Source organism: Perissodus microlepis, chromosome 22 (assembly GCF_051167445.1).
Source record: "Perissodus microlepis isolate ML-2025 ecotype Zambia chromosome 22, ASM5116744v1, whole genome shotgun sequence".
NCBI classification, from domain to species: Eukaryota; Metazoa; Chordata; class Actinopteri; order Cichliformes; family Cichlidae; genus Perissodus; species Perissodus microlepis.
The window spans coordinates 16,331,866-16,345,149 of NC_140481.1; the positions used below are offsets into that span (position 1 = coordinate 16,331,866).

Consider the following 13,284-nt stretch of genomic DNA (forward strand, 5'->3'; position numbering starts at 1 on the left):
AAAAAAGTGCTGACTCTGAAGGTTGCTGCTGGTTTTTGGAGGAAAGCACTCACTGTAGGACTCACGCCAAGAACACTTTACAGCAGGGGTGTCAAACATAAGGTCTGGGACCCAGAAACAACCCGTCAGAGGCTCCAACCTGACGTGCCGGAATAATTTGAAATGTGTGGAAAATGTGAAAATGACAAAAGAGGGCGTCAGAAATTTCAGACCGGAAAACTTTTTTTGTTTCTCTATTTTTTTCCCCTCTCAGTTTTAGTCTTACTGGCTTCTTTAAACTACTATAATATTTTAGGAAAAACAGACATACTATTGAAATTACATTTATTTTTCTTAAGAAACCTCAGGAAGTAAATTTTTATAAACAGATGATGAGTTTGTTATTTCTTTAAGGTCATACCACCTGAGCAGTCCTGATCTCATCTAAAGCTAAGCTACAGCACTAACTATACACAAGTGTATAGTTAGTGCTGGATCTGGTGCCCTGAATCCTTCCTTAGTTATACTGCAATAGGCCTAGCTTGCTTCAGTGTTCCCATGATGCACTTAGCGTTTCTTTCTCACTCACATTTTTTCACTCTATCTGCGGTTATACACCACTCTGCATTTGATCATTAGTTATTAATAATCTCTGGCTCTCTTCCACGGTGGAGTTTTTGTCCCATCTCCCTCTCTTCACCCCCTACCAGTCGCAGCAGATAAACCTGGTTCTGCTGCTCCCTTCCCACTGTCACCATGTGCTTGCGCTCACAGGGATTACCGTAATTCCCGGACTACAGAGCGCACCTGGTTAAAAGCCGCATGCTCTAATTTTAGAAAGAAAATCAATTTTGTACTTGTACAGGCCGCACCGGATTTTAAGTCGTATGCGTTTCACTCGTAATATTAGATATTTACACAGAAATATTACACGTGAGGATTTTTAACGTTTAATTTAATCCGTAAAGTAACATAAACATGGTAACATAAACGTTATGGTAACATACAAAAATACATACTGCAAATGCTTTTTTTCCTCGAACAGCGCCTGTAACACGGCTACCTTTAAGTATACGTACGTATCAGTAACACACAAATTACGCTGCTTATGGTTTTTTTACGGAACAGTGCACAAACAACATTACAACGTCTCTTGACAACCGGTAAAAATATATACCGTATATATACTACTTATCAATTTTATTGGTCTACTGTTACCAGGCAAAATGTTTTTGGCCGCATGAAAAAGAATATGCATTAGCCGCATGTCAGTATAAGCCGCAGTGTTCACAGTGTGGGGAAAAAAGTAGCGGCTTATGACCCGAAAACTACGGTATTTGATTGTTGGGGTTCAAACTGAACTAAATTTATAGGTTATCACTCAAAAGTTTTACTTGTCCGATCTACGTAATGATCACATTGGACTGTATATAGACCACAATGTGTTGGTAAAGTAAGATAAAAAGCCACTTTTTAAAATCTTGATTTGTACTCGCTTGTCTGTATACGAATGTGCAACTGACCTTGTGACATCCAGGGCTCTCTGCACTTTAGCCTGCACGGATCCCAGCAGGTCCGCTCCCATCTTCTTCAGAAGCTGTGTAAGCAGGACAAACAACCAGTCCTGCAGATCGTCCTTATGGACCTGGATGAAATCTACCAGTGTCTCCAGGAACATACTGAACACCTACACACACACACACACACACACACACACACACACACACACAGTCTAGGTGACAAACTGAACAACTGATCACTTATTCTTAAAACACTTCATGCACACATGCACATGCATACAGGCACTCCTGCATTGTTTTACTGGATTATACTGAAGGGGAATGATGTGAGAGCAGCATTAGTCCACATTAGTTCCCTGTGGTTCCCATTGGAGTTAGTGGCATTTTACTCATTACTGCAGCAGTCCACCTTCACTCCCAGTCACCAAGTAACACACTTCAATCACACAAAATGAAAACAAGCCAATCACAACATGTGGGGACCATCTCTACATGCCACCAGTTGATTTCAGCAGCACAGTGGAGCTACGGACAACATTAAGTGAGGTAGGTTAGTAAGTGTTATGTAGTTCTCAATGCCCAATCAGATTAATGAAGCAGATTTCATCCAAACACAAACACTGATTGGCTAGACTTACTCTCTACAGAGAGTTCCAGAGGTGGGAGCAGCATGAGGGAGAGAGAGACATCTGTTAGCATCGTCACAAAGCATGTACTCAGTGTCAGAGAGTACACTCAGCATCTTCAATTTTTTCAAACACATTTGAGCAACAACCAATTTTACTTTCTCCCTGACATGGGAGAAACTTGAGTGTAAGTGCAAAAAGGCTAAAAAGAAACACTGACAAATATGGGAGATAAGGAGGAAGGAGTACGAAAAGGAGTGGTGTGAGATAGGCAGATGGAGATCACTGGTGAGATGCAGTACCTTGAAGGAGGCTGAGCTTATACCGGATTCTGCCGTGCCGTACACCCTGCCGGAGTCTCGCTGAAATTCATCAAATCGTCAAAACGTCAAACGAGGGGGAGGGGGAGGAGCTCACACAGCTTACGACATGTGTGAGAAAACGGAGCACTCAAGACGGTGGAACAGAAGTGGCAGTGTTAGAGAGGCCGAATCGCAGCTTGTTAGTCAGAGGAGAGAGCGGGCAGCCCAAATATGTACGAGTGTGTGTGTTTGTGTGTGCTTTTGAGTGTGTGAGCGGTCAGTGTTGTTGCCTCAGACTGCAGGTAGAGGAGGGGAAAAGAGAAGGGAGAGCCAGCGGATGTGAAGAGTGCAACCAGCGGTTTGGCTGCTCAACAGTGACAGAGCAATCCCACAGGACGGCGGCGAGCGTGATGGCACACTCATTCAGGTGTGGCATGCCGTTAGAAAACAGTCCAATGCACGCGTTCCATGCCCGTGTTTATGTCTGAGTGTGAGTTAATTTGAGGAAACATTTTGACCTGTTTATCCCGTCTTTATCACTAAATTCATTAGAAAGATGTGACAGCTAAAGTGTGTGTGTGCTTTTTAAAGCGGTGTAACACTTTCTGTGTTTGGCAGAATCCGGTACAGTCAAGGATGATGGGATAAACAAAGTATTTGAAAAAGTAAAATTAAAGCAGGTGAATTATGAATCTTGTGCCACGGTACTGCAAATGAATGCTGTGCGTCTTTGTGCGAGGGTTTATGCTGCATGCATCCATACCTTACTGTGAGGGTCAGCAAACATCCTGGTGAAAATTTCACAGAGCCTCTTCAACTCAACCCGACTGCAGACAAAACAGCAGCAGTTAGTTGGAAATCATCTATGACTTTATTAACTGCAAACACGCCTGAGTGACCTGACACTGACCTCAGGGTGCGCTGGTTTTTAAGCAAAGCCTGAAGGCCCAGTAGACCCTCCTTCCTCTCAGACCAGTTGGCACTGGCACAACGATTGAGCACCTGGAGGAAAGAAGACTTCTATAAGATGGAATACATGCACGTAATAAATATTCAGCTTAATATGGAAGTAACACGTTTTTAATGGCTTTTCAGATTTAAGCACAGGAGACATGAGTATATAAACCTCACTGATCATATTCACTCACTGATTCTGGGTAGTAATATCTTCACTGCAAAATTCTAGTGCTCAAAATGAACTGGAGCGGGAAAGTACTGTGACCCTGGCAGATCTGTATATAGACTATAAAGACGGTCTGCATAATTTCCAAAGTTTTTAACTAAATACAAGCTTCCAAATTCTCACTTTTTCATTATCTTAAATTGCACACTATGTTAAGGAAAAGTTTTCATAAACAGAATAGAAACCGTTTCAGGTAAACACCCTCTTTAAGAGCGCTTGGTACTCTCTACAAAGGTCAAATTTATTTATATATCACATTTAAAACAGCAGAGTTGACCAAAGTGCTGTGCATGAAAAATCCTCCTAACAACAAACATCAAAGTTACTTGATTGTTTACACACTCCTGTGTCTTCAGCTTTTATACAGGAAGCAAAGGACCAGAACACAGAATTGTCAGCACAGTTTTGGGAAGAATCTTTGCCCCTTAATCACAACTGTCAACACAAATTAAAGACTGATTTAGGTGATGCACAGGTTGCATTACTCTAAAACCAAATGGAACCGCATCTTTCCATTAACATGTTTTCAGTGTGCGCTGTTTGGTTGACACATAAGGTCGGTATGGCCTGACCCTTATGTCAACGTTTTAGTGGCTTTCTGCAGCCTTATGCAGAGGCACCAAGCATAACAGTAATTTCTAGATTGATGGATGCTCCTTAGAAAACCTTGAGGTTCTACTTGACATTCAAATTGCTCTGCAAACTTTAACTTTAAAAGAGCGCCTTAATGATACTGTTCCCTTCTGTGAAACTTCAAACCCATCTAAATTTAACTTAAGTCATTTAATTTTTTTCTAAGGACCTAGGTTTTAGGAAAGCTGCCCATCGCAGTATCTATTTCCTGCTGCTGTTGTTTACCTCAGCTACATCTTCTGTTTGTCTCATGTAGGTGGGGATGGCCCCTCCGTTTCTGGAGCTGTAGGATCTCTCTGAACAGGCGCTGGATGCATCGCTGTTGGCATCGTCGTCAGAGTACATGCCGTAATTCTCATACCGTCGCCGTGCTGGCTTCTTCTGCAGGGGAACAGAAAGGGCATGACATTACAATGAAAACAAAAACCAACAAGCAGGACATTAAGAAAGCATGCACTAGCACATCTTGATAGAACACAAACCAAGCACACACACACCCACACACAGGTAAGAGGTAGGAAAAGAAGCTGACCTTGGATCTCATGTCTCCCAACAGCTGACAGCGTTAAACAGAGGTAGAATCAGGGTTTAGTTAACACACAGACACACAATGTAGGAGCTAGTGGCAGGATACTGGAACGTGCACTGTTTGTAGCCAGGATGTTCCTGGTGACTAATTTCTTAGACTAGTGTAACCGACGAGTCTAAAACTAAGAAAGACTCAGATATTACGTTAAATTTGAAAACTGTTTAAAGGACAATGTAAAAAAACTCTATAAACAAAGGCATTTAAAACCATTAATTACATTTTTCAATAATGGATCATGTCACTTAACCTGGTGTGACCTTTCATCATGCATTAAGAACACTGCACGTTATACTTCAAAAACAAACAGTAAATAAATAGTGTTAACAAAGAGATCAGGCCTAGCATAACAGATTTATGGTGTTTCTCAACAACAATGCTCCATCTGGTGGCAGATGGCTGCATAACATTTAGGACAATAATTTACAGCACTGGTCATCGATTAAAATGTCAAATAATTCGATTAAACGGCTAGTAAGTCTAGTACCGACTAGTCACAACGGCTATGATTAGTTAGTTGCGACAATGCTGTGTTAGAATTTGAGTTTCCATACCAGTGCATCTGCGAGAGCCTCTTCTACATCTGAACCAGTGTTCAGGACCCTCATAGCGCTGACTGAAGAAGAGAGACGGCTTGACTGACTGATTCCAAAACCTGATCCTGCAGACAGAGAGAGGAAGGATGGACAGAAAGATAGCAGAATAAATACATTAGCAAAACTTCAGATTAAAACAAGTTTGCACACACTCAGCACTCGTCCACAAATGATGTCATTCTCCTGATCATCCATTCGCTAACTTTCACACAACTCACACACGCGCGGCACTTTCCCACGAGACAACCCTGTAAGTTGATGCGATGACGCGTTAGGTGACATTGCAGATGGCACTTGGGGGTAAAAAAAAGCATGATTGACATAAAACGCAGGAGAGCATGTTGACGTCCCCGTGGAGGAGGGACGCAGCTAAATAAAGAAGACAAAGAGACACTGATAAAACCAGCAGAATGGTTATAAACTGGCAACTGAACGGGCGGAAACATGCGATTCCACTGGAGAGCCCGACATCCTGGAGCAGAACGTAAAAAAAACAAAACAAAAATCAACTGATGGACGACGAAAGAAACGGGCTGGTAAAATGTGGGAGATGATGAACTGCAACTAAAAGAGAACAAAAAAAGAAAACGCAGAGAGAAAATCAAGTCAAGTGGTTGGGTGGGTGAGGGACGGAGAAAGATGTACTCAGCCTTCACCTGCAGCCCCAAAAGCATCAGGTGTGTGAAGAGCTCCGGTGGAGCGAGAGTAGCTCCGTGTTGCTGCAACCAAGATTAAAACACACACACATACAAACACACACACACAGAGTTTAGAATTGACAACTAAGACCACACAAACTCACACTTATCGAGTAGTGCATGAGAATAGAAAGAAAGACTGAAAAACATAAAGGTGTTATTTCTCTACTTTCCTGACGCATGCGTGTTTGAGACTTTTTTTTTTTCTCAGATACTGGATTCAATTTTAATCTAAAAATCAAAGAGCTAAGAGTAAAGCTTCAATACAGTCAGACTCTTTTCCTCGAATATCCTACTAATTCCTCTCGGGTATCTGTCTGCTGCTGCTACTCACCAAGAGGTGTGAAGGAGCGTACGGGGCTGGTGTCCCGGCTGCTCTCTCTGCTGGCCTCTCTGCTGCAGCCCTGACTCATACTGGGCCGCGGGATACGACTGCCCCGAGCTAACGCCACCCAGGTAACAACCACGGAGTGCAGACAGAAAAGAAAACGGAAAAAGGGAAAGGGGAGAAAAAGTACACATAAAGAAAGACATGAGCAGTGACAAAGAAGTCAAAGAGGAAGGCACGTGCATAAAGACATAAATAAGACAGAATAAGAACAGGTGACAAACTGACAAAAACAAGAAAAATGTGAGTACAGGTTTTTTTTTTTCCCCCTCTGATGTTTAAGAAACCATCTTAGAGGTGTGAGCGCATATTATTTAAAATGACTGCGCTGTTATTTCACTGATTAGAGCTGAAACTATCAGCTAATCTACTGGTATTATTTACTGGTATCACACCCTCAAGAGTCTAAAGTCTTCCAGTTGTTTCCTTTAACAGAATAAAAAACTCTAAATGTTAACACTGAAACTAACAAATCATTCACGTTTGTCATGTAAACAAATTATTAAAATTTCTGCACATTTAGTTTCTTCTATTCATCTAATAGTTCTTATTAACTGATTTTATCACCTTCAGAGATGTCTGATACACACAGGTGCTCAATGTGTCTCTTTTTCTCACACACAAAGACAAACGGACAGAAAAAGCGATTGAGAAAGAGATGCAGCAATCAAGCGGGTGGCTGAGGGAAAGGGCTGTGTTTCATTCAGCAGCACTGCAACTTCGCTGTTCATTGCTCCGTTCATCAGCTTCAGCATCCAGCTAGCAAATCAGAATTAATCACGGGCTACCAACGGTCTACCGAGCAGAGATGAAGCGTCGCTGATCCTGTGTGAAGCTTTCTTCAACCAGCCACTAAAACAGGTTAGTAAGGAGAGGGGGAAGGTATGACTCGTAATCCGTGAACATGTGCTGATCACAGGCACCCATCACCATAACGACACAGCCAAGACAGAGAAGTTAGAACGATGGAATCTATGAAGCTGAGGCAGCGACTGATGATGGGAGAGACGGACTGCGACAGCAGCGGTGATCGAGGAATTTTTTTTTAAAATCATGGATAGAAATGGTGTAAGGAGATGGAGGTTAAAGTGAGGATGAGAATAGGCACATTGAGGTGAATTGATGGGTAGCACAAGGGTCCAGTCGAGGTCGAAGCCTTACCTCCTCTGCTTGCTCCGTTGTAGATGGAACTAATGCTAGAAGGAGCTACGAGACAGAAGCAAAAAGGACAGAGAAAAAGGAGAGGAGCAGAGGAAGAAAAGGAGGACAGGGAGCAGGAGGGAAAAAGGCAAGTTTAGATCCACGTTTACAGGGAATCACAGAGACTGGTCATCTGAGTTTGATGGCACAAAATATCACCCAACACTCGAGCAGTTTCTAAAGCAGGCACAGCTAATTTATAGAAAGACAGTATTAGTTCAAAGCACGTTCATGCACTCACCCACAGACAGGCGGGTGGGTGATGAGTCTCTGGAGCAGCCCTGGCTGCGGGGGATGCGGCTGCGTCTGTGTCCATCCCCGGTGGATCCAGCCAGCACCCTGTGAGCCCCGGTGCTCATGGTGCTCAGGGTCGTGCTCGTCAGCACGCGACCAGGGGAGCCGCTCCGACTACCAGCTTCAGAGAGACAGAAAACATAGATTATCCGTGGTGCATGGGACATTTATCAAAAAAAGCTGTAGTGACACCACCCCTCTATAACGTGACAACTTCATTAAAACAATAAAAGAAAAAAGAAGTGATCAGTTTCTTATACCAACAACTGGCAAAGGTAGTTGGTAGTTTTTCAAGCACATGTTGGCATTTTATGTATATCAAAAATACACATCACTAGGGAAGGATTGCTGGAGCCAGCAGAGCTACAGTGAGTTCAAATTCTTTCAAATTCCTTGAAGAAAAGGGTAACTCATAGGTAACTGTCATTACTGGATTGTAATTTTGAATTTGTATTGAATTTAAATTGAATAACAGTCTCAATTTCTCTCCCCGAGGCATCCGACCTCCCAAAGCTAAGGCCACAGTGTGTTTCTTTCTACAGTGGGTCATTTTGCTATAAACTAGAAGACAAACAGTCCAGCAGAAGAAGCTCTGCAGTGCTGGAAATGTGAAAACAGATGCTTGGGAAACAAGCTCCAGTGCTCAAGACTTGAAACCGACCTTAAAGAGGACCTATTATGCTCATGTCCAGCTGTGCAATGTTTTGTTTTTTTGTTTTTTTTAAATTCTGAATTGTGTGGCTTTGGTGCTGCCTTCAGTTCATCCCCTGTTGGAATCAAGCAGTTTTATTTGCTTCAACTTTACTCTGACTGGCTGCCCCTCACAAACAAAAGGTTTGACCACCAGCTTAGATGTCATAGAGATCCAAAAGAGTTGGAAAAAAAATTCTGAAGCTCAGTATTTGGAGCAGCCTAAAGCCTGAGCTTTTGGCTTACAGGAACAACTCAGAAGCTGACCTCAGAATTTCAAACTTAGGCCATGTTTGATGTGAGCACCCACCATCACAGCAGATTAGACAATGACAGAAAGCAGGAAAAGCATAACAGGTCCCTTTTAAATTGATCTCCTTAAGACTAAAAATGAGCACGCAGACCAGATTCTCTCTTCTTTCTCTCAATGAGAGACAAAAGCTAATCTAAATGCACACACACACACACACACACACACACACACACACACACACACACACACACACACACAGAATCACATAACCTACTGAACTACACATAACTAAATAAAATGGATCTAAATGACAAAACTGTGTTTAAGTTGTTTTCTGTGAAAATATGATTACTGCACAAAGAGTTTTGATATCCAGTAGCTGATAAAAGATGTTATAAGTAATGATCAACTCACGCTGTCTGACAATTTCTTAGCTTGGATTTTTTAAGTGCCGATAACCCCCCCCCCAAAAAAAACCCAAACAAACTAGTGATAAGATGGTGAAAGAAAGGTTATTGAAACCAAACATAAGCTACAAAACTGTGAGAATTACTAGCTTGGAATCTAATGATGTGCTTACATAGAAAAAAAAGAGTGACTTTCGACTTTTCATTGTGTAACACATAGAAATGCAGAAACATGAGGCTCCCAAAGCAGTGTATTTCGCATGGTAACAGCATAGCCATGTTATAAGTCTGTGACTACAAATCCCAGCATGCCTAAGCCAGTGTGGGTGAGACTCTCAGTGACCTTTTTGCGTGCACGTGAAGATAGTGAGGTTTGGGAAACAGAGGAAAGAAAGTACAGCTAAAGAGAGCGGGGTAAAAATAAGTAGCGTTGTAATCTTACCACCGACAGGGGTAGCAGACTGAGATCCTGAGCCATTAAGCCCATTGGTTGGGAAGAAAGGGGGAAAAGCAGAGGTGAGGGGGAAGGAACAGCAGATTAAATCAGATGAATTATGGGTGTTAGCGCAAAAGAAGTGTCATGGGAGTTAAAAAAATAAAGAGTACTAAGGGAGAGGATCCTGGTGGTCCATACCAAGAATGAAGGCAAAGCTGAAGCACTATGTTGAAATAATTCCATTAAGTAAAGAGAAAACAAGTACTGAAATGTAGCTGAAGCAAACACACACACACACACACACACACACACACACACACACACTTAACCAGCCGCAGATGACAGACTTGGGAAAGCAGTGCATGTTGGGACAACTCACATAGCATATGTAAAAAAACAAAACCTGTTTAACAATGAGGGGAAAATGGTTTAAAGTAAATATACTGAGCCATACCCTCACACACTCACGGAAAGCTTTCCAACCCTCTTAACTCCGATTTGGTCCTCAATCTAAATATCCAGATTTAACTGGTGCACTGGTTTGTGGCCCAATCACTGTCTGATTTTAAACTGGTCTCCAAGCTGGCCCTAAGCAGCATATCAGCAGTTAATGTCTTGGAGAGCAGGTACACACGCAAAAAACACACACACACAGCTGCCTAATGTGCTGCAATATAAGAATAGCCCAGAGGCTTGTGTCTCGTATTTTTAATAACCTGAATAAAAGCCAGAGCCAGGCTGGAGAAGCGGAAATGAACTGTTCACCACACCATCCTCAGTGATGAAACACAGCATGCAGAAGAAACACACACCCATACGCACACGCACACGCTCTCCTGTTTACACAAAACACCCTGATCAGAATGAGAGCGGGTGGGTCACCATTCCCACTGTGATACAGAGATAGACAGGCACACTCTGACACACGGACAGAATACCTGGTGTGCAATCGGATTCGTCGGAACCTGAAGGCACAAAAACATTCACATGGAGCTTATCGTCACCGTGGAGGCAACAAGTTAAGAAACTCCACAAACAAAAGTTGAGGAACCGCAAATACTTCTACAAGCTCACTCTCTCATCATTTCTCCTGTTTTACCCAGACTGTTTCACTCACAGCTGGCTTTAAATTATGCTCTGTGTTTTGGCTGATGCGAGGAGGTACGTACGTTGCGACTGGGACACCATCTTGGTGCGGCTGCGTCCTCTCGAGTCCACCTGACTCGACACGGTGCTGGCAGTAGACAAAGGCTGCTTGGTACGCACACGACCTGCATGCAAGTAGAAGCACAACCATTAAAAACAACCCCAAAACAGACCTGCATTTTACACACTAATGAAACTAGTCGCACACAGTTTGCAGCTGAATGAAGCCCAGAAACTAAAAAGCACTAGAGCTGATGAAAAGCCACTAATACTGAAAGCTGCTAAAGACTGGACCCTAAACTCAACATTCACATTCAGCCAGGTGCAAACACAGATGAATACAACAGGGATGCTTCAGTGGATTAGAAACCCGTCTCAGAAAAGAAATACCTGAAAATAACCAGTTAAGTATTTGATAAGGTATTTTATTATAGACTAAAATGATTTAATGATTAAAAGGGAATTTAAGGGAATAATCCATTAATCTCCCACCAACCAATTACTTTTAGAACCCACTTTATAATAGCATTCACATGTTCAAACTCAGTGGTTAAAGGGGACCCATCATGCTCGTTTTCAAATCCATATTCTTTTGTTTTATCTCATTTCATACTCAGTTTATACTCTTTCTGAAACAAGCTGCCTTAGCTTCACCCCTTTCAAGTTTGAAATTACCATATTTGGGATAACATACAGAGCCAAGAGAAGGAAAAAAAATCTGAACATTTACAGGATGCTGAAGCTTGAGTTGTTGGCTCACAGGGGTTACTTGCACATATGCTGACCCTCACTAATTCAAACTAAAACCATGTTTAAAAGAAGCATCTACCATAGTAGCAGTAAAAATAACACAGGAATATATCAGAGAGCATAATGGATCCCCTTTAAGCAAAGTCACTTTTCTATTTTAACAATTGTTTATTATTATTATAAAATCGATCAAACACATAATTGTTGGATCCAAAAAGACTAAAATCACAATTTCCATCTAGAACATCCCTACAAATATGCACACAAACATCCACCTAACCACAGTCTTACCATTGTCTGATTTGGTTCCTATAGACAGACAAAAAAGGAGCATGTTTTAAGTATCACAGTTCACCTTCTGTGTGCAATATTCAAGCAGCACATCCTTATAGTATCCTATAAAACCTCAACAGCTGAATGATACAGTTTAATGTGAGTACAGATGGTTAGACAACTGCCATATTTAAAATAAGATTCAGCTTTAGTAAAGCAGAAGATGATTTTAGATGTGTTAATATTTGATCTATGCTTCTGTGAACAGCGCAGTCATAGAAATGAGGTTTTGAAGTTGACAGCAGGGGGCGCTGTGGCCACACACTGTCACAACTGAGTTAACATGGACTGCATGGAGTGAGGAAAGGGAAAAGAGCAGAGAAGAAGTGGAGTGAGATGATCTTACCATCCGTTTTATCAGAGGCATCATCTTTAGTAGCAAAGAGAAAGAGGGGGAGGAAAAAAAAAAGGAGACCAATGACAGGAAAACCCCCAAAAATAAAATGAAAAAAAAAAAAAAAAAATTACAGAAATTATACAAAGGGAAAAGGGAAAACGAATAATGTGAATAATAAATGTGAAAAGAAAGTTGAAAATAAGAAAAATAGAAAAAGATGAAATACAAGAGAAACAGGAGAAGAAAGGAGCACAGTGTGAATTAGTCACATAACATCTGTTTATCTGAGAACCGTGCAGATGTAGGGATCGACATCGAAAATGTAGAGACAAACTGACACAGAGGACAATATCCGGATAGAGAGCATGCATAGAGTATATCTACACGCAAGCACACGAACAGGCAAATGGGCAGGCAGCAGGAGAGGAGAGGAGAGGAGTCAGTGTAAGCGCTAAAGTGTTTGGGTCTGGACGTCCATCCTTCTGTTATGCAGATGAGTCAAGCTTTTATACAAGATGACGTACTTCTTACTTCAACCTGTCAGAAACTTTAAAAAACTTCCTCTGTACTGATCTGACGAGACTCTTTATAGTCTGACTTCCAGCTGATCACATGCTGACCTACGTCTCTCCACTGTCTGAATAAGCATCTAACTTGACTGGCAGAGCCCTTACCCAGTGAGGAGTAGGACCCCGGGGGCAGACGGCCCGCTCCCCCGGTTTGTCCGACGTGCCGGTATTTAGCAACTGCTGCTGCGTTAACATCCACGTCGCTACGGGAACGCTGCAGGGAGGTCGATGACACCCCACCCTTTGAACCCGCAGGGACTGACAGGACAGGAGGAGCAGGAGGATCGTGTTGGAGAAAGGGTGGGAGGTGATGGGATATATATATATGTATATATATACACACACACACACACACACA

At 42.2% G+C, this 13,284-nt stretch overlaps 1 protein-coding gene across 20 annotated transcripts in view; it reads right to left on the bottom strand.

Moving 5' to 3' along the window:
* clasp2 (cytoplasmic linker associated protein 2) overlaps positions 1-13,284 on the bottom strand; it is a 65,490-nt gene that overhangs the window by 9,298 nt on the left and 42,908 nt on the right. For 6 of the 20 annotated variants that reach the window (XM_084919017.1, XM_084919036.1, XM_084919034.1 and 3 more), the window contains 16 exons: positions 13,032-13,184; positions 12,367-12,390; positions 11,979-11,996; positions 10,961-11,062; positions 10,730-10,756; positions 9,798-9,824; positions 7,953-8,126; positions 7,673-7,717; positions 6,458-6,565; positions 6,082-6,144; positions 5,384-5,490; positions 4,776-4,799; positions 4,469-4,624; positions 3,338-3,429; positions 3,191-3,254; positions 1,503-1,666 (listed from right to left, as the gene is read on the bottom strand). In XM_084919017.1, the coding sequence (XP_084775143.1) occupies positions 1,503-1,666; positions 3,191-3,254; positions 3,338-3,429; positions 4,469-4,624; positions 4,776-4,799; positions 5,384-5,490; positions 6,082-6,144; positions 6,458-6,565; positions 7,673-7,717; positions 7,953-8,126; positions 9,798-9,824; positions 10,730-10,756; positions 10,961-11,062; positions 11,979-11,996; positions 12,367-12,390; positions 13,032-13,184 (1,348 nt within the window). Of the gene's footprint in view, positions 1-1,502; positions 1,667-2,137; positions 2,141-2,427; positions 2,488-3,190; positions 3,255-3,337; positions 3,430-4,468; positions 4,625-4,775; positions 4,800-5,383; positions 5,491-6,081; positions 6,145-6,457; positions 6,566-7,672; positions 7,718-7,952; positions 8,127-9,797; positions 9,825-10,729; positions 10,757-10,960; positions 11,063-11,978; positions 11,997-12,366; positions 12,391-13,031; positions 13,185-13,284 lie in introns of all 20 variants that reach the window. The other 14 variants (XM_084919038.1, XM_084919018.1, XM_084919026.1 and 11 more) reach the window with 14 other exon arrangements.